Source organism: Chelonoidis abingdonii, chromosome 9 (genome assembly GCF_003597395.2).
Source record: "Chelonoidis abingdonii isolate Lonesome George chromosome 9, CheloAbing_2.0, whole genome shotgun sequence".
NCBI classification, from domain to species: domain Eukaryota; kingdom Metazoa; phylum Chordata; order Testudines; family Testudinidae; genus Chelonoidis; species Chelonoidis abingdonii.
Window position 1 is genome coordinate 55,804,323 of NC_133777.1, and position 18,670 is coordinate 55,822,992.

At 41.4% G+C, this 18,670-nt stretch overlaps 2 protein-coding genes across 7 annotated transcripts in view; one reads left to right on the top strand and one right to left on the bottom strand.

Moving 5' to 3' along the window:
• The window catches only part of APBA2 (amyloid beta precursor protein binding family A member 2), a 261,358-nt gene extending 249,910 nt beyond the window's left edge, over positions 1-11,448 (top strand). For all 6 annotated transcript variants that reach the window (XM_075069577.1, XM_075069575.1, XM_075069572.1 and 3 more), the window contains 2 exons: positions 8,166-8,306; positions 10,170-11,448. In XM_075069577.1, coding sequence (XP_074925678.1) covers positions 8,166-8,306; positions 10,170-10,241 — 213 coding nt within the window. In that variant the 3' untranslated portion in view covers positions 10,242-11,448. The remainder of the gene's footprint in view (positions 1-8,165; positions 8,307-10,169) is intronic.
• A 1,483-nt stretch (positions 11,449-12,931) lies between these two features.
• ENTREP2 (endosomal transmembrane epsin interactor 2) overlaps positions 12,932-18,670 on the bottom strand; it is a 520,309-nt gene continuing 514,570 nt past the window's right edge. Inside the window, exons 8-9 of the mRNA XM_075069089.1 lie at positions 16,613-16,941; positions 12,932-13,478 (exon numbers count right to left, since the gene is read on the bottom strand). Coding sequence (XP_074925190.1) covers positions 13,293-13,478; positions 16,613-16,941 — 515 coding nt within the window. The 3' untranslated portion in view covers positions 12,932-13,292. The remainder of the gene's footprint in view (positions 13,479-16,612; positions 16,942-18,670) is intronic.

Genomic DNA, 18,670 nt, shown 5'->3' on the forward strand with positions numbered 1-18,670 from the left:
TGGTGGCAGCGAGATAAGATCCATGCTGGTAATTAAGCTTGGAGGTTCATGCTAAGCACCCAGATTTTGGACGCTAAGGTCCAGATTTGGGAGAAAGGCTTATGATAGCCCATGCTGCCCCACTTGCCTGAAACCCTCACCCATTCACCTGTTTGTGAGGCTGCAAGGCCTCTGCTGCACCAACACCTGGCCTGGATCAGGAATCCAAGAGGTGGAGCCAAAGCACAACTTTCTAAGCAGTGTGCGGGGTAAGGCAGTTAGACCATTCATTCTCTCCCCACTGGTGCTGGATTTAGATGCTATGAAGAATTGAAGTGATCTGAGCAGTGTCTGTTTGCGTGCTGTGGAGACCCTATTACATACATGCCTAATGCTGCCACTGTCTTTAATTCATGAGAGACCGGTTCACACTCTACAATCAGGCTCACCCCATTGACACTGTATGGTCTCCTTTGAAGAACTAATGTTGCTTAACTTCCTAGTTACTGGAGAGTGTTCCTTACAGTGGTGCATTCAGCATTTCCCCCCCACCGAGACTCAGTGCTTCTCTGCAATGGGCCCTGCCTCCAATGGCCAGCGACTGAGGAGCCCAAAAGGCTGTCTTGCAAATACAGGAGCAGCGGCATTGGCCAGTGCTTAAAGCACAGAACTTGAGATAGACAAATCTGTGCCTGTAGTTATGGTTCTGTTGACTCCCACCAAGTGCAAGGCATGGTCCTTCTCCTGGTTAGATCAGATTCTAAAATGAGGGTAAAATATTACTGCTTTCCTATTGTGAAGGCTTTTAATTCTCTGACGTTTGTAAAGCTCTATCAGAGCATCAGATGGAATATGCCACAGAAATGCAGACTTATCATTGCCTTTGTGCTCTAGGGCTGACCCTTCACCTTTCTGCTTGCTTCTGAAAGCGTGTACTGTAAGTGGACCTGTTGTCTGCAGTTTTTTATAGTGAGGAAAATGTATTTACAGGGTTCTTTGGGCACATGATGGCTTTTTCCTGTCTGATTATTATGTACAAATTCCCTGTGGCAGGTAATAAACTTCTAATTTTATTGAAAAATCTTGTTTTGATAAGAGAGCTGGACTAAATGGATGTACTGCACTCTGGAAGATTTTGTCATCTGTATGATTAGAAGGTAAAAATTGTCTGTAAAATGATATGTTCTGTGGGAGTGAAATCAAGGTTGCAATTCTGTGGATGGCTCCGCTGGCTCCTTTAACCATGAAAGGGTTGCTGAAGTGGTTTATGAACCACAGCAGAACCCTGAGATCTAATTACAGTCCATGTGTTCGATGGCATCACTCACACTGTTATTTACAATACAGATGAAAATATCTTTCAAAAGGTTGGAGGAGGCTGCTTTCGCAAACAAGGAGCAATGACTAGAGAGGCATTTTCTCTCCCTTATATTGCGTGAGCTTTGACAGACTAGGAAAGGATTCCATTGTTTGTGGCATTGTATTTAGAGAGAGAGGGTTCTAAGGAAATTGCCAATATTGTGAGGATATTTTTCATCCATACAAAGCCTTTCAACTCGGGCACTTCCACTGCTTCCAGCTTGCCCCATTGCCAGTGTATTGTGACTGTATCTGAATTAGACTGCAAAGTCCTTGGGGCACATGCCATGTTTTATTATGCTTATATTTAACACTGAACAAAATGCTCAGAGCTCAACAAATAAATAATAATGCTTGACATATGGTTATAATAAGGATAGTGACTGCAAAAATTGCCATCATGGGATTCTATACAGTATTGATTCTTTCTCAGCTAGGATCACCTTTTTTCTCAATTTACGAATCAAAAGACAATTTTATTATTGTTCTCAGTTTACAAAAGATAAACTGTTCAGTTTTTAAAATCTCTGCTAACTGCACCTCTGATCCACAAAATCAAGCCGTGCCCTTCCTGCCTCTTACTAGAAGACAGAATAGACCCCAGCACAGTCTTCTGCACAGTGTTGACTATGAAAAGACAAAATTTACTACATTTCTTACCCGACTGTCGCTGATATACCGCTGTAACTTGTCTGTTAGAAATAGAGGGGTGAGTGTGGTATCTCAGGGCTTGTCTACACTACCATGCAGGGACGACTTCAGCTACGCTACTTACCGCGGTGTCTTCACTGCAGTAAGTCAACAGCTGACACTCTCCTATCTACTCCGCTTGCGCGTCTCATTCTGGTGGAGTACTGGAGTCAATGGGACAGCACTCCGCGGTCGATTTCATGTCTGTACTAGACGTGATAAATTGACCCCCGCTGGCTTGATCACTGCCTGCTGATCCAGCAGGTAGTGTAGACAGGCCCTCAGATACTGCTGTTTGGGAACTGCTTGTAAATGTTTTTGTAGTGGTGATGTTGCTGTCTTGGCTCTGCACTGCTTTGTTTAGAGCAGTAGAATAAGGAGATATGTCAGTCACGTGAAAGGAAAACTACTGACTTGGTCCCATTGTGATGTATTTATTTTTTTGTCCAGCTCTAAGAATTTCTGTCTTAATGTAAAATCTGTGTCTTTGTTCCTGTTCCAAATATGCATTATATTTTTTTGACTATGAAGGGCCAAATTTTTGGCCTCCCTTCATGTGCATGCAATATAACTGTACCTGATTAAATAAAACAGTTATGCAGTATAAAGAATTGCACTTCATTCCAAGCAAGGCATAAGGATTTTGCACTTCTTTGGAATTTATGCATCTGAAAAAGGGCATATTGTAAACAAGAGTAATCTAGATTTAGCTGAGTGAGCTGAATAGTCATGTATGCAGCTAGACTTTGGAGTTAGGATCACAATTCTCCAACTGGGGCAGGCCTGCCTTGAGAGCAAAGTATTAGCTAGCTAAGTCTCCATTGGCGTGGGGGAGATGAAATGCAGGTGGGGTAATTAATAGATCTATGGTGGTGTAGTATAGTAGGTATTACTAGAGCTAGTTCAGAACTACTGGTACAGAAGGAGAACTTCTGCTTTGAAGGTCAGCCTCCACTCTGTTCATATTCCCTGTGCGATCTGTGAACTAGCACTGCTGGTTGGCTATGTGGTGTGGATCATGTGGGAGTGGGCTGATGTGTTTTGTGTCCTGTTCCGGGTGAGTCACAAGGGATTCTGATTTTACAGGTGAAAGGCAATGATTGGGGTAGAGAGATGTCCTTTCTGGAGCTGCAGAAGCACTTAAGGCTGGGGCAGGTCCATGTGCACAGAAGCCAGGAACAAGATTGATTGATTTAGTGCTCAAAGCAAGTTTGCTTTTAGATAGGGGAATTCCATATTTAGACCATAGCCCATTCTGGCAAATTGTCTAAGCTTTGCAGGATGCAGCAGAGATAATCGGAGCGCCTGGACTTCCTAGGATAGGCCTAGTCTAGACTAGGGTTTGTGATCCTGTGCTGAGTGCCTCCAATGCCTCCTTCAGTGCCAATCTAGACACTCCACAAAAGTCTATTCTGCGATACAAACAATGATCGTTTCCCCTATGCTGAGTCCTTTTTTAGGAAACTATATTGAGAACTAAGCTGAGCCCTAGGGTAAACCACAAACCTGCGATTATCTTGTCTGACCTCCCCAGTGACCTTTTCCTCCCTGCCAGCTGCTCCTTTTGAATCAGACACATGGGACATGTTAAAAAGCCTTTTCTTCTTGACTTTAATGAAACTTGAAACTTCAGCACTGGTGTAACATCCGACCGTGCAAGTTGCTTTTAAATTCCTTTGCTGCAGGGGACCCTTGATGAGTGACCATTCTAATCTAAACTAAAAATAAAAATGGGAGAGAGATGAAGTAGGAAGCTGTTCTTTTCAGTATAGTTCAAAACAAATATTTTCTGACAGCTGACAGATGTGCCATTTTTTTCCCTCTCATGTTTTGTATTGTATTTTTCACAAGATTGTTAAGGTAGACAATCAGCTGAAAAAAAAAGTAAATTTAAACAAAGTTCCTCTAAATGTAAATCTGTGGAAGGACTCCACTATCATACAATTTCCATCTCTTTACTAATCCCTATTGTACCATACTCCCCACTCCCAGCCCAGAACTGAAACTGTGAAAGGGATTTTGTTAAATATTTTTACAATCACATACTTCATAAGGGACCTCTACTCTGAACTAATTATCCATTTTACAGCCTGGCTCAACCCTCTTATTGTAGTAACGGGACCCACGACAGGCTTCTAAGTCAAGTGGGTCAGAGTGAGTCTACTCACTGGTCATAGGTCAGGGTCTCTAGGGTGCACTCCCTAGCTCAGATCTCTTGTGTGAACCATTCTCTGAGACATGGGACTCCACAGTCTAACTCAGATCCTGGAATTACTGCCTCAAATCGGGTGACCAGATGTCCCGATTTTATAGGGACAGTCCAGATTTTTGGGGCTTTTTCTTATATAAGCTTCTATTATCCCCCACCCTCTGTCCCAATTTTTCACATTTGATGTCTGGTTAACCCTAGCTTCAAACCTCCTGAACACCTTAGTTGTTTACACATATTCCTCCCATGACAGGAAGGCAAGGGACACAGACTTAGCAAAGTAATTTCTTAATCACAGTCACATCATTTTTAAAAAAAAACCACTACAGAGTTTACAGATCTTTGTACAATAATAGAAGTCCCAAGATGCAGCCTCCCACCTTTAATCTTACCCCTTGTGTGAATCAGGTCTTGCCAACATTTCTGGCTAAGTGGAGTCCCTCCTGCCTTCTCCCTCTCCAGGTTGGTCTTCATTGTGGCAATGGATGGTCCCCCTTCAGAGATGCACCCCTCCTTAAATTCAGTTTCTGTCCCTTTTTGCCAAATGTTCCATAGGCTTGCTTGTGTCCTGTCTCCCTCCAGGCTCCTGTGTAGAATCCATTGTTCCATGAGTATGGTCTGGCAGTTGAGAGAGAATCTGACTCAAATGGCCCTAGTATATTGTCTTGATGGCTTCTTAGAGATTGTCCTTCACCAAGGCATTGAGCACCTTTCCTGGTCAGAGTAGCTGACTGCAACATAGCATAGTAACCTTGCTTTGGGCAAAGTTAGACAGGAGTTCAGCACATAACATAAAATGGATGTGCTAATCCAAAATGGAGGATACAGTACAAATAGATATCACATTTGATCTCAGACCTGAATAGCCCACTCTGCCACAATCACCATTTCACCACTAAAACAGGACCTCCAGAACCAAATATTGGCAAAAAATCTTCTCCATTCAAATGGTTCCTATGGGTGCTCTTTAGCAGATTCACTGCATTCAGCACTGAGTGACTTTCTATCTTTATGTGGCAATGGAAATTTAGTCTGATTAAGGACTGCAGTATTTAAATAATTATTATGCCCTTGTGCTCTGTTTATTTCTTTTTGTGACCTTTTAAACCGGTTCTGTATTTTTTGGTGAAATATTTCATTTTAGATTTAAAGGGATACTGGCAAGTTAAATACATATTAAAAGCAAAAACTTTTCCATATACATTGCTAATAACACATTGATTTTTTTAAACAGAATTTAAATTGTAATATCTATTAACTGATTACTTTATTGCATTTCTCTGATTTTTGGAAAAGGATAGATTGGTCAGTTTCATCTTTGTTTACAGAAAGTTTCTAATTCATTTATCTGTTGGGTTCCTCTAATTCACATGATGGGTTTTGCATGCGAACAATAGATTTTTATTCTGTTCTCATACTGGTATAAATGGACAGTAACTCAGCTGAAGGTAAGGGATTAACAGAGTAAAATTCAGAGGAGAATTGGGTAAAGGTCTTGTAAATGTGGGGTGATGTTTGTTTTCAGTTGGGAGAAAACAGTCACTGTAATTTTTCTGTTGCTATTATTGCTGTAAAAGCTTTTTACCTAATCCTAAATTTTGGATCTAATGTGAACAGAGTGTCCCTTTAAGAGGAGAGCACTATGTTAAGGTCCCCCAGGTAGTAAAGGCACTATTATTAAAAAACAAGCCAACCTTCTGCAAGGAAAGGCTATAGACAACTGCAGTCAAAAATATATATTAAATTGTCACCAAAATAATAGATGCAGTGACAGAACTTACAACTGGTCATTAGGTTTCCTGCAGGTTACTTAGGACAGATTTTTAAAAAGTCGCCTCTATTTGTTCTGAAGACAGGAAGAAAGATAATTGAATATAGTCATGTAGGGGCTCAATCTAAAAGTAGATTTTTTTCAAATTTTGAAACTTGAAAAGCTTTGACCAGCTCTCTAAAATAATCAGCTTCTTCCATCAGAGGCCTGTGTACATGAGAACATAGTCCCAAGTCAATTCTTATGGTCAGGTATATACATCACCCAAAAAATTCCTGCTGTATTTGCCAGCCTTGGGGAGTCCAGTGATGGAATCTGTAAGGATGCCAAGCTATCTTCTTGCCATTAGTGGTGATCTAGGACACTAGCACTCAACCTTTCCAGACTACTGTGCCCCTTTCAAGAGTCTGATTTGTCTTGTGTACTCCCAAGTTTCACCTCACTTAAAAACTACCTGCTGACAAAATCAGACAAAAAGTACAAAAGTGTCCCACCCCACTAATACTGAAAAATTGCTTACTTTTTCATTTTTACCATATAATTCTAAAATAAACCGAACAAGTCATTTTCTGTATGAAATTTTAGTTTGTACTACTTCACTAGTGCTTTTTATGTAGCCTGTTGTAAAACCAGGCAAATATCTAGATGAGCTGGTGTACTTCCTGGAAGATCTCTGCATACCCCCTGGGTGAGAACCATTAAGATAGGAAGAACAGTGCTAAACTATGTTCATAGGTGCTGACTTCCCCTCGGCCTGGTCCTGCCCATGCATCGCCCTCAACTCACCCCCATTCCACCCCTTCCCCCAAGTCCTCACCCCTTCTCCGCCTCCTCCTGTGAGCGCACCATGTCCCTGCTTCTCCCCCTCCCTCCGGGAAAGTCCTAAGCACCGCCAAACAGCTGTTAGGTGGCAGAGGGGCAGGAAGTGCTGGTAGAGAGGGGGAGGGAGGTGCTGAGCACCTGTTAATTTTTCCTAGTGGATGCTCCAGCCCCGGAGCACCCCCGGAGTCAGCGCCTATGAGTATGTTCACTGGATTACACGCTGACTGTACCTGTTCCGTTGTGACAGATGCCAGGTGGCTTCCCTGGAGCCTTCTATTTAAACTGAATCTCTCTCTGTGATCTTGGACTACATGGAGAAAAGCACATTTTAATATAATCTGGTCTGATTTGTGTATAAAGTCATATACCACTGATTTAGGGAATCTTCCTCCTGGAGATGGAGCTGATGCAGCACTATGTAGTAATTTTAAAGCTGCAATGTACCCAGAGAGAAATTCCCATGGCAACCCTTGCATCATATGCTACAAGTGGCACCTCAGCAATAGGAGGGACTCTCACAGGAAACACACCCAACAAAATGTTATTTCAACTTATCATGTTGCTTGGATGTTTTAGCAGTTAACATTTTCTCATTCATAATTTAGTTGCTTCTACAGACACATTTAAATACCATGTAATTTTGGAAGGATTAATTTGTGGTGTAAACAAAAATCTAGGCTAAGGTTTAATTTGGAGTGTGCATATGTATGGACAAAAGGAACATATATTCTTTTGGTTTTTTTCCCTTCCCTGTTTGGCCTGCTTTGAGATCAGCTATTGAACTATTGTTCATAAGGTTCCAAGCCTCCCCTGCCTTTTTTATTTATGTCTTTCTTTATTTTTTGCACAGGCCTGAAACTTCATTGCCATGGTGATAGTGCAACTATTTTATATTTCACTGGGTGATCTGTACACAATCCCAAAGCCATCTGACCTCCTGTGTATTCCAGTGCCTTAGGAATAAAGGGCAAAATTGTGACACTGTTTTTTTTTTAATTTTTGCGAACAAAACAAACCTCTAAAAGCCTAAAATTAGACCCATAATTCTGTTTTTCTAGTCACATCTTGTGGAGTCATCACAACACACCTCTTAAGCACAGGTAGATGGACATAAGCTAACATGCTGAAAATAGTGTGGATGTAGTGGCACCGGAATACATTCCTGCCCAACCCCATAGGTACATACTTAGGAGGCTAGCCAGATCCACCACAGCCACACTGCTATCTTCAGTGCACCAGCTCAGGCGCGCTAACCTGTCTGTCTACCCAGTTCCTAGTGACCTGCTACAGCTTCACAACTGCTAACTCTAATTACACTCTGACTTTGCCTGCCAGATTTGCAGCTTGATGCGAGGTGGAATAGCAGAACGGGGCGGGGTCCGAGTAGGACATCGCATTATTGAGATCAATGGGCAAAGTGTTGTGGCCACTGCTCACGAGAAGATAGTACAAGCCTTGTCTAACTCAGTGGGAGAGGTAAGAATCGTCTGAATTTAAAATATTGTACCAAAATATTGAAACAGGTTGGTGAGAATCTCTCTCTATATTCTTGGGCTCCTGTTGAAAACAATCTGGTGCTAAAACTCTCTTACGCCCTCCATCAAACCATACAAGTAAAGCAATTGTGGCTACATTATCTGCATTTTACCATTGGTTTTCAAGAAAGATTTCCCTGACTGATTGTGACGTTTGAAACTGCAGTCAGACATCAACCATTCAGGTAGGTGAAGAAATATCAGTCAAGCATTGTATAGCCAAGAGCTATGAAAAATGTCTGCATCTCTGTTTTAGATTTTCCAGTCATGAGATGAATTGCTAGCCAGAGAGGCGAGCGATTAAGACTGACTAATGTTTTTGCTGAGATTCTCTGACTCTGATTAGGGAATTGGGGTAGGAGAGTAAAACGTGTCTGTTCCTCACCATGTTTAGCGAAACTAGTGACTGATAAACAAGATGGGTGTTGGTGACATGCCTTCTCATCCCTTTTGAATTTCAGATAGCATCACTATGCGCATGCTAACTTGCTGGTCAGTATTTCCATGGCATAACTCTTCCTTCATAAAGCCTTAGTTAACTGGATTTGTGCAGGGAACACCACAAGGTTGGGGAGATGGAAAACACACACCACACAGCCTTGGGGCTTGCAATAGTGGCGCCTGCATCCACATAACTGCAGAGTCAGTAGCCAGTACTCCTTCCACCCTCTGGTTAGGGTGAGGTAGTACTCCTCACCAAGGCCCACACGAAAGGGGTAAAGCAGTGTTTAAGCACTGGGTGGTGAGGGCTGTAGGTGGCAGTTTACCCCTTATGAATGGTCATAGCCCTACTTCTAGTGGTGAGATGATATCACTAATTCTGAGTAGTCTGTGTATATAAAAATCTTTCAATGGAAGGCTATAGCAGTTAAAAACATAGCCCAGGTAATTTATGACGTTTGGACTACTGCAGCTAGAGTTTGAGCTGTCCTAAGTAATTGTACATTTATAAAAGGCTTTGGCCTGACTGTGCAGTGTCTGATTTTTTTAAAATAGGCTGACAAGTGCATATTATCATTATTTTAAAATGATCACTGCTATCTACAACCATACTTGTTTCCTTGCCGCTTGTATTGTAGCAATACGTCTCCTGGTGTAAAATCCAAAGTGGCAGCTCCATCTGTGCTTATTTTGCTACAGTTGATTGGTTGGTTGTTTCTAATACCTGCAAAAAAGTTTGTTATAGTTTGTTCATACAATGCCATGTCCTTTAACAATGTTAAATGAAATCTCTGCTTACCTCCCACTCTTCCTACTGAGTATTTACCAGGATTACTGCCAGATGCTTCCTTTGATTATTTGACTCCTTTACTCCTATCAGAGTCCAATCACCCTTGCTAACAGGCTTAAAAATGATATTTCTTGTAAATTGCTGATTTAGTAGGAATCGGGGTGGGAGAACTTGCTTTACCTAAATTTGAATGCATTTGAACATTGTGGGTGGTGAAGTTTAAACTGAATGTTCAAAGGTTCACATTCCATGTTAGAGATACTGTGTTGGATGGGCAGAGAGAGGAAAATCCAGTCCCAGTCAATATTTGAGTAGGCAGGGTGAATTTTCATGTACATGAGATTTTCTTCCTGGCTAATTTCCTTAGCTTGGACAGTGATGGTTGGATGAAATCGGTAATAGCAGCTGGTTTTCAATTGCATTTGAATACAAACTCTTCCTCCCCCAAGATGTAGGTAGAAACCAGGAAAACCTCCCCTGAAGTCAATGAATGCTGTTAGTGATATGTGCATCAGGCCCCTAGTGATTCTGAACTGATAACTGTTACTATATTTTATGTAAATCAATTGACAGATTCATATGAAGACTATGCCAGCTGCAATGTTCAGGCTTCTAACTGGCCAAGAGACACCCCTGTACATCTAGCACAAGGCTCTCTCTCTCAACAAAAGAACTAAATGATTCCATCAAAGTTGAAGTCTACAAAGAAGAAGAAAGAATTTTGTATGAATGAAAGGCTTTGAAACAGGACCTGAAGATTTCACAAACTGAATGGCCAAGAGTCTCTCCCTTGCCAAAAAATGATGATCATCTTTATTAAGAACAATGACCCAAAATCTTTGTAAGACATAGTATTTTGCAACATCTTCTAAACTCTTTTCTCATTGAAACTTATACATATTTATTTGTAATCTTCATGTGGCATAGTGTACATCTGTCTGTCATGTTTGATAATATGAGAATGAGTCAGCAGAACATTTACTACAACGATAAGCAACTGAACAGCAGCCTCAATTTAAAAAAAAATATCCAAGTCCCATGTAATGGTCCCTCCACAGCATATTGCGTAATTTGAAAGCTGATCCAGGGCAGATGGCATTTTAACGTTTCAGGGATTAGGAATGTGTGCTATTAGATTCTAATGTAAAGTAAAACCGTTGTAGTACTTGGTGTAGTTACATGTTACATTTGTTATAATGGTAAGTATAGCAAGGTGTGACTATAAGTGTATAACAAAAGAACAGGAAAGTGTTTCTGATGCTAAATAAAGAATAAATGCCACAAAACTAAACATTTATTTACATTTATTTTTAATTTTCATGGTTTAACAGAACTTCTTTTCTGATACTTAAATGTGTTCCATGGTTTGTGTAATATTTTTTTATTACCCTTTGATTTACATTAGCTCACAAGGGGAGAGCCATCCTTAGTCTTTTATAAAAAACATTCTTGTTCCTGAGGCATTGTTCTGAATGTTTGTTTCTGGTGAATGAGGGGGAACTAGCATCAACAGCAGTATTAGTATGTGTATAGATAAAATAAGTAGTAGTGAAGTTGTATTCGTTATGAGAAATTGTTCATTAATGTAACTTTGTCTTGATTTTTTGGGAGGGGGACAAGGCCTTGAAGAAAATACACTGTGACTTTAGAAGCCATACCATCCAGTAACTAAAGCTTTTTAGGATTTCAAGGGGTAACATACGTTGCATGCAACTGACCTTAGGAAAGAATTAACCCTATTATCACTAATAAATCTGGAGTAATAAAGACAACTTGCTTATCTTGTTTATTCTGTTAGTAAGTTTACTGAATTAAAAAATCTTCCTAGATGAAGAATTAAATGGAGCTATTTCTAAGTGCAGTTGCAAAGAATCACATAGTTGGAATCCATCTGCTGCCTTGAAGTCAGAATTATAGTAGGTGGTATATCTGCAGAATTCATAGTGAATGGATGCTTGCAATTACCCTACCTTGTTGCCACTGGATGTCACTGTAGCTCATGTGAATGTAGTTGAAGCAGCATCAATTTAAAATATTAGCAGCATTGCTGATTGACAAACACACATTCTGAACTAAAGCTACCCATCTCCAGCTACACAGCCTTGTGACCTTTTCACAGATTGTCTGCCAAGTTCAGCGTGATACAAATGAAAACAGCCAAGCAATTAAACCCCAGAGATGTGTTTATAAAAGTTAAAATTTTGCACATTAGACTGGATTCCTTATGAGAACACTGATCATGCCCTTTTCTATCTCTGCCGAGTTGTAGCTTGCATTGTTTTGTTCTTAAAGACCAGGCAGGCACCATCTGCTGTTAGCATTGGCATTAGTTGAGTTTTTTTAGACCAATTTTTAATGCAGAAGAACTATTAGAAGAAAATTTTATTACTAAAATTATCCATGCGAACAAATGGAATAAACCAAATCAGAGGAAGATGATACATCTTTGGCATCCCATTAGGCCCTCAAGATTCAGGGTTTTAAAGAGGTTTTTCAGGGCCCAGGGCAAAATCTGAAACTGAACCCTCCTCCCTTCCAAAATTACTGTGACAATGAAAGAGTTTAAGATGGGAGGGAATGGGGAGCAGGGTTAGCAAGGGTCCAGGACAGTGGAGTGGCTGCCCTCCTCACAGGGAGAGAGGAGCTCTAGCCCCTCCGCTGGTGGGAATGGTGTCCACAACCCTACTCCTAGCTCTGGATGGCTTCGGACCTGCCAGTTGATGACAATAGTGGCAATGATAGGATCTGAGCCTGGCCAGGATAGGGGAGTCAAGTCTCATATTACCCATGATGCAATGCCACTCCCTCAAATTTGGCTCAGCTCCCCCCCCCCCCAATTTGGGGGGCCCTCTCAAACAAGGCAGGAGGGCAAACTGCCCTTTTTGTGCTTCCCCCAGGTAGCCCTGTCTGGATTCAGCTCAACGGTTGGCCATGAAAGGTTCTGGAAGTCAGCTTTTAGGCAATTGCAGCAGTGCAATGGCTTTGTCCATAGTGCACCTGCGGGACATAATTTGTAGTGAATTTAGACCTTAATTTATAATGGCATCTCCCAAACCACCAAACTCACGAGCATTCAGAAGAAAGCAAAAAATAAACCACTGTGCAGCCTTTACTAGAATTTAAAAGGGCAATGGGCATTTGAGAAACACAACAGCTCTAGCAGAAAATAACAATTAGCTTAGCGTCATGAAACCGATGTACACTTAGATATGGAAAGAAAGGAATCAGCAAAAGGAGCTGTGCTCCTATAATAAGAGCGAATTTTTGTATTTCTAACCAAATCAGTTTTTGCAGAAGCAAAGTCCAGAAATACTTTTTATTAAAACACTGATGATAGTTAAAACCCATTGAGGTACATTAAATAAATGTAACTTGTACAAAAGGTCGCTTGGTGATGGTTTTCAGGAAATGCTGCATGGCAGCAGCATCTCCATCAATGCGTTCAAATCAATGCGTATCTTTTTGGGAAAAACATTTGTTACAAGTTTAATAATAACCATTTAAATTTTGCAAAATGCAGGGCTTAAAAATTTACATTCAGAAAAAGAGTGGTGGTGGTCTGCTATTAAATAAAAAGTGGAATTCCAAAGGAAGACACTTTTTTTCCTTTCTAAGCCATCCATTATTTGCATTTCTCCATGTGCTGGACTCTTCTCTTTGCTGGAATCAGCTTTTCTGCATACCTGTAAACTGTTGTCAAAGGATGGTCTCCCGGCAAACGCCAATCAAACTGTGTGGCCTGTTCCGCTCTAAACTGCGAGTGATATGGGACCTGCGTAAGAAGGCAACTGGAGAACTTAGAGCACCACAACTCTGAAGGTGAAGATCTTCTTGAAGTCGTTTTCTAGAGGTATTCACATTCTGCTGGGAACTTGTAATTACCTGATAAAGGGGGAGCATGGAGGGAGGCAGAGGAAAAGGAGACAGGATACTTTAAAGTGGCAATTCTTCAACAAAAAAAACTTCAAAAACAGACTCCAACGAGAAATTGCAGAACTGGAATTAATTTGCACACTGGACACCATCAAATTAGGTCTGAATAAAGACTGGGAGTGGATGGGTCACTCCACAACTAATTTCCCCCTGCTGATACACACACCTTTTGTCAACTGTTTGAAATGAGCCACCTTGATTGCATTGAACTCATTAGCATGACAAAAGTGATTTTTCCTCCCTTCTTGTGAACTGTTGAGAATAGTCCACTTCCACCTTAATTGAATTGGCTCGTTAGCACTGACCCCTCACTTGGTAAGGCAACTCTCATCTTTTCATATGCTGTGTATTTATACCTTACTGTATTTTCCACTCCATGCATCTGATGAAGTGGGTTTTAGCCCACGAAAACTTATGTCCAAATAAATGTATTAGTCTCTAAGGTGCCACAAGGACTCCTTGTTGTTTTTGAGGATAAGAGGTGTTTGTTTCACTGCAAAGATTCAGTCACTTCTGTTACAGCAGCAGTTTTCTGCTCACTCTCTTTTATTGAATGTTACCTAATACTGGTTAGCCCACAGAAGGTAAAATCCTAATACTAACCACCAGTCAATGGCCTTTATTTCAAGTGGGAGGGGCTGTGCTTTTGCTGCTGAAATCTCAGCTTCATTCCTCACTGACAACCCATGAAGCAGCACCATGTAGCTGCCGCCAGGACAAAGAATGCAGAAACCACCGTCGTCCTTCAAAAAAAATCTTGGTTTAAATTAAAGAAAATATGTTCCCCCTTCTCATATGGGAACAAACCAGTAATTGGGGGCCTTCCAAATGGTCAGACCTGGATCCAGCTAGACAGGAAGCCAGCGTTAGGCTGCAGTGACCTCAGGCTCTTGCACTTCATGCTGCTTCAGTCAGACTTTTAGAGATAGAGGGGAGACAGAGCACTGCTGTGGTTGGCCTCAGCTGATCAGAAAGTAAGTGATAGAATTGTGACTCCTGCTGAGGCATGAAGGAGGGGAATTGGAAGGTGTTTTCTCAGAACACAGCTTTACCTTTTAGTCCTCAAGTATAAGTTTGGGACAATGAACTTGCTTAGAGAGGAGAGGGTCATGTGTGTTTTGGAGAGGAAAAGAGAGATTGATTTTTCCTGGCCATTAACTAAAATTTGTGTTCTTTCTCACCATCACTTAAAGAGCAACTCTTTTGTGAAGTAGCTTGTCACTTCCATTTACACCTCTAAGTCTGAATTACATAATGGTTATTGAAAAGGCTCTGAGCTTCAAGAGCAGATTGATGGAGCTGCTTAGACTTTGTTAATGTTTGCTGACTGGAAAAATAACTTTACTAGGATTGTTCCCTTTGTTTGAAGCAGCCATGTGTCTCCTCAGATCTCAAAAACTACACTTAGTAAAAATGGAAACCACGCGTGTGATTTTTATCGTCTGTCTAAAACACTCAGTCTATAGTATTTTTCTTTTTGAGAAGTTATGGCTTTCCATTATAGCCCTAATATACTGTTTTCAGCTTTCTAACCTTTGGGAGTTAATGACCGATAATGATTTCAAAGTAATAAAAATGTTAACGATGTAAGGTCACTGTGGAATTCTTAAGTATCTCAGGATATTACTGCTTTTCCACTGCTGTAACTAGATATAGTAAGGTTTGTATTTCAATTTGTTCTATTCGCCAGCAAGCAAAAGGCTAATGCAAATTATCTTACAATCAGGCCTTGGTCAGTGGTGAACACTTTGTACAGCACTTAAGTTTCTCTCACAATGCTATTTAATGACCACTATATCACATATTTAAAGACACAGGAAGTTTTCATACTGCTGAGGAAAAGAGTGGACAAGCAGGAAAATGCGAAAGAGACAATGATCTCTACAATATGGGGTTGCTCCCATTTATATATCCTCAATTTTCAACCCAGAATCTTATGGTAGTGGGCTAGCATCAGTGTTCCCTCTAATTTTCCCCACACATGTATGGAATGAATTTTGTTACGTGCACCAATACGGAGATTGGTCCGAGGGATTCAGAGTTTGGGAGGGGACTCAGGGCTGGAACAGAGGTTGGAGTGCAGGGGTGTGAGGGCTCCAGTTGAGGATGTGGGGCTGGGGTTGGGGATGAGGGGCTCAGGGCTGGGGCAGAGAGTTGGGGTGTGTGTGTGTGTGGGAGGGTGAGGATGCCGTCTGGAAGTGCAAGCCTGGGCCAATGGACTCGGGATGCAGGAGCTACGGGAGGGAGAGAGGACTCCCCCTATCTCTCTCTCCCTGAAGAGATGCTTCTCCCCTGGCCGCAGCAGGTTGGGGCCGGGGCCAGAGGTTCTCTGAGCACTTGCCCAGCCATGCACCTTACAGGCAATTTAGGGTAGCATGTCTCTCAGACAGCCTCCCGAACCATTGGGAGAAGGGAGCTCCATTTCTACAGCTGATATTTTTGCTTCCACATAAGCTTCATGCATTGTTCAATGCTTTGTGTTTTCATGGTCTCTTCGAAGCATGTGAACCAAACTTATTCCTCAGTCAAAGGTGTGGGGATTCCCTGTTCCTTAATTCTGAGAATTAGAATTTGACAGCTTCCTAAAAAATAACCAAACCTGGTGTTCATCTTCTAGCCAGAAGCACGGGTGAGCACTGTTCTCCTTCAGAACAGATGCAAATACCACTTGTCCATCTACCCATTCTTGGGTAGTTGGTAGACTCCATCCCTCCCTTCTGCTATCCAAATGTATCTGCTGCACAATGCAGCTGAGCATTAGTAGTTCAAGAAGTAAAAGCTCCAAGTCAGTTTCCAAACCTTTGTACCCTATGTCCTCAAATACATTTTCCACCCCTGCCTTACAGGTGGGGAGAAGAGAGTAAGCTTAAAAATAAGGTGAGAGTTCCCTACAAATCTTCAAGGATAGCATCAGTATAAATTCCTGCTCTGTGGAGTTTAGTCGTAAAGCCCATCTTTCAAATCACGTCTTGTTCAGTTCAAAATATGTCATTGCTTGACAAAATTAATATTCTAAAGCCAACCCACGACACAAGCTGGGAATGGTGCTAACATGATAATTATAAGAACCATAATGGTCCTACCTGGTCTATAATGTTGGCACTGAAGATGGCTTCTTCCATGTGTCTTTCATCAGATTTGATTACAGATCTTATGCTGTTTACAACATGACGCACTTCTGGAGGGAGATTACAGTTTGAATGTTCCAAAAATTTAGCCACCAAAATTTTTGTGTCTTTATACGCCTTAAGGTCTACTAAAGAGTGCGGTCGCTCTTTGGAGATTGTGTTGAAGGCCTTTGGCTTTAATTGTAGGTCAATTTTCCTTGTCTCTCTTTGTTTTCCAGTGCGTGGGAAACAGCTTACAGAGTCCTGGCAAGCAGAGGCAGCCACATGAGAACTAGAAACGGGAACTAAAAATAAAGGGGGGGAAATGAATCTTTTAAAAAAAGGCTAGAATAAGAAAGGTGTCAAATCAAACATCCTGACAGGGGAATATTATAATGTTCAGCCTACAACCTATAACTCCTAGTAGGTTCACAGTGGAACAAACGTATAAAACAAAGGAAACATTTAAAAATAGTTATTTTAAAGACTTCTAATAAGGGAACTGACTGCTGGTGAAACACTTCACACTGGTGTTCCTTGAAAAGATCTCCCTTTACCCCCAGAAAAGGTACAGCACAGAGTGCCAGGGCAACGTTCCTCTCCAGGACCAAGAGGCACCACATGGGAGAGTGAATAGTTAAAAATCTTCATGTTCATTGACCCTTCTGCTAATATTGCTATCATGAATGCCAATTGATACTAATTGTGTTAGGGGAAATTTTTCCACTACAGACTGGGCTCAGACAAACATTTATTATATACAAGCCACTGCCCCTATGCTATAAACACAGCTGTAGGCTCAAGTTCCCAGGACAACTAGTCAGACCAAGAAAAGTTTAGGACTGGGCTGCAGGCCTCAGTCATTTTATACCGAAGTGAATAATGCATCAAACCACTGTGAAAATAGAGTAAAAGCCCATGCTGAAATAAAAAGATCCAAGTCTTCACTGATTTTCTCCTGAAGGCTGCTTCCCAAAATATGTGGGTGTGCTGCATTATAATCTGTCACAAAACTCTGCCCTCACACCTACTTCAGTGCTTCCAATATGTTTTACTAAGGCAACCTACCAACTGCATTGTCTTTTTTGTGAACCACCATTACATATACATATCCTGCGCCCTGGCACTGCAACCCTAACGGTGGACTGGTGATGGAGGGACAGCAGGGCCAAACTTAAGTGGTGGTGCAACCCCAGGTGCAGGACAGGAGCCACTGCTGCAGGGTGAGCATAGGGTGGACTCACTCTGCACCGAGCCGTGAGAAGTGTACATGTGCCTAAGGCCCCGTGACCCAGAATGGGATGGTTTGGGAACCATCTCTTTTAACTGAAGAAACTGTAATGAAGCACTAGAGTAAAAGAAAAAAAGTTCAGAGGCCCCAGGCTCAGCACTAGAAAGAGTGATAATGTCTGGATCTAGGCATCATGTGCATGGAAAATGGTGTTATCCAATATCGAACATAATTTTTGTACACCTCTACCCCGATATAACGCTGTCCTCGGGAGCCAAAAAATCTTACCGCGTTATAGGTGAAACCGCGTTATATCGAACTTGCTTTGATCCGCCGGAGCGCGCAGCCCCGCCCCCGGGATGCTGCTTTACCGCGTCATATCCAAATTCATGTTATATGGGGTAGAGGTGTATATTATTATTGTTAACAGAGTTTGGCGGAAAAGAGTCCCAATTACTTGATTTTATTTTTCAGTCTGTAGCTTGTTATAGTTATTGATGGGGAAAAAAAAAAACCATAATACAATTTTAGGAAATTGACTCCTCTCCTGTTTCTAATGCAGCCTGAAATAATCCTGTTTCCTAATGTTGGCTACATGTAGGAGTGCAGGCAAATTATCACCTGTTAAGAAATGTTTCCAGAGGATGCATTTTCCTCTTTGTTGTATATTTATCAAAGGTGCACATATTTAATGTTATAGGCCTAATCTTGAAAGCCAATTGACATCAGTGATGTGCAGTAAGGACTCAGCTCCTCTTGGGAACAGTCCCTATTGTAACTCCTCAAGAGACCCAATTAACCAC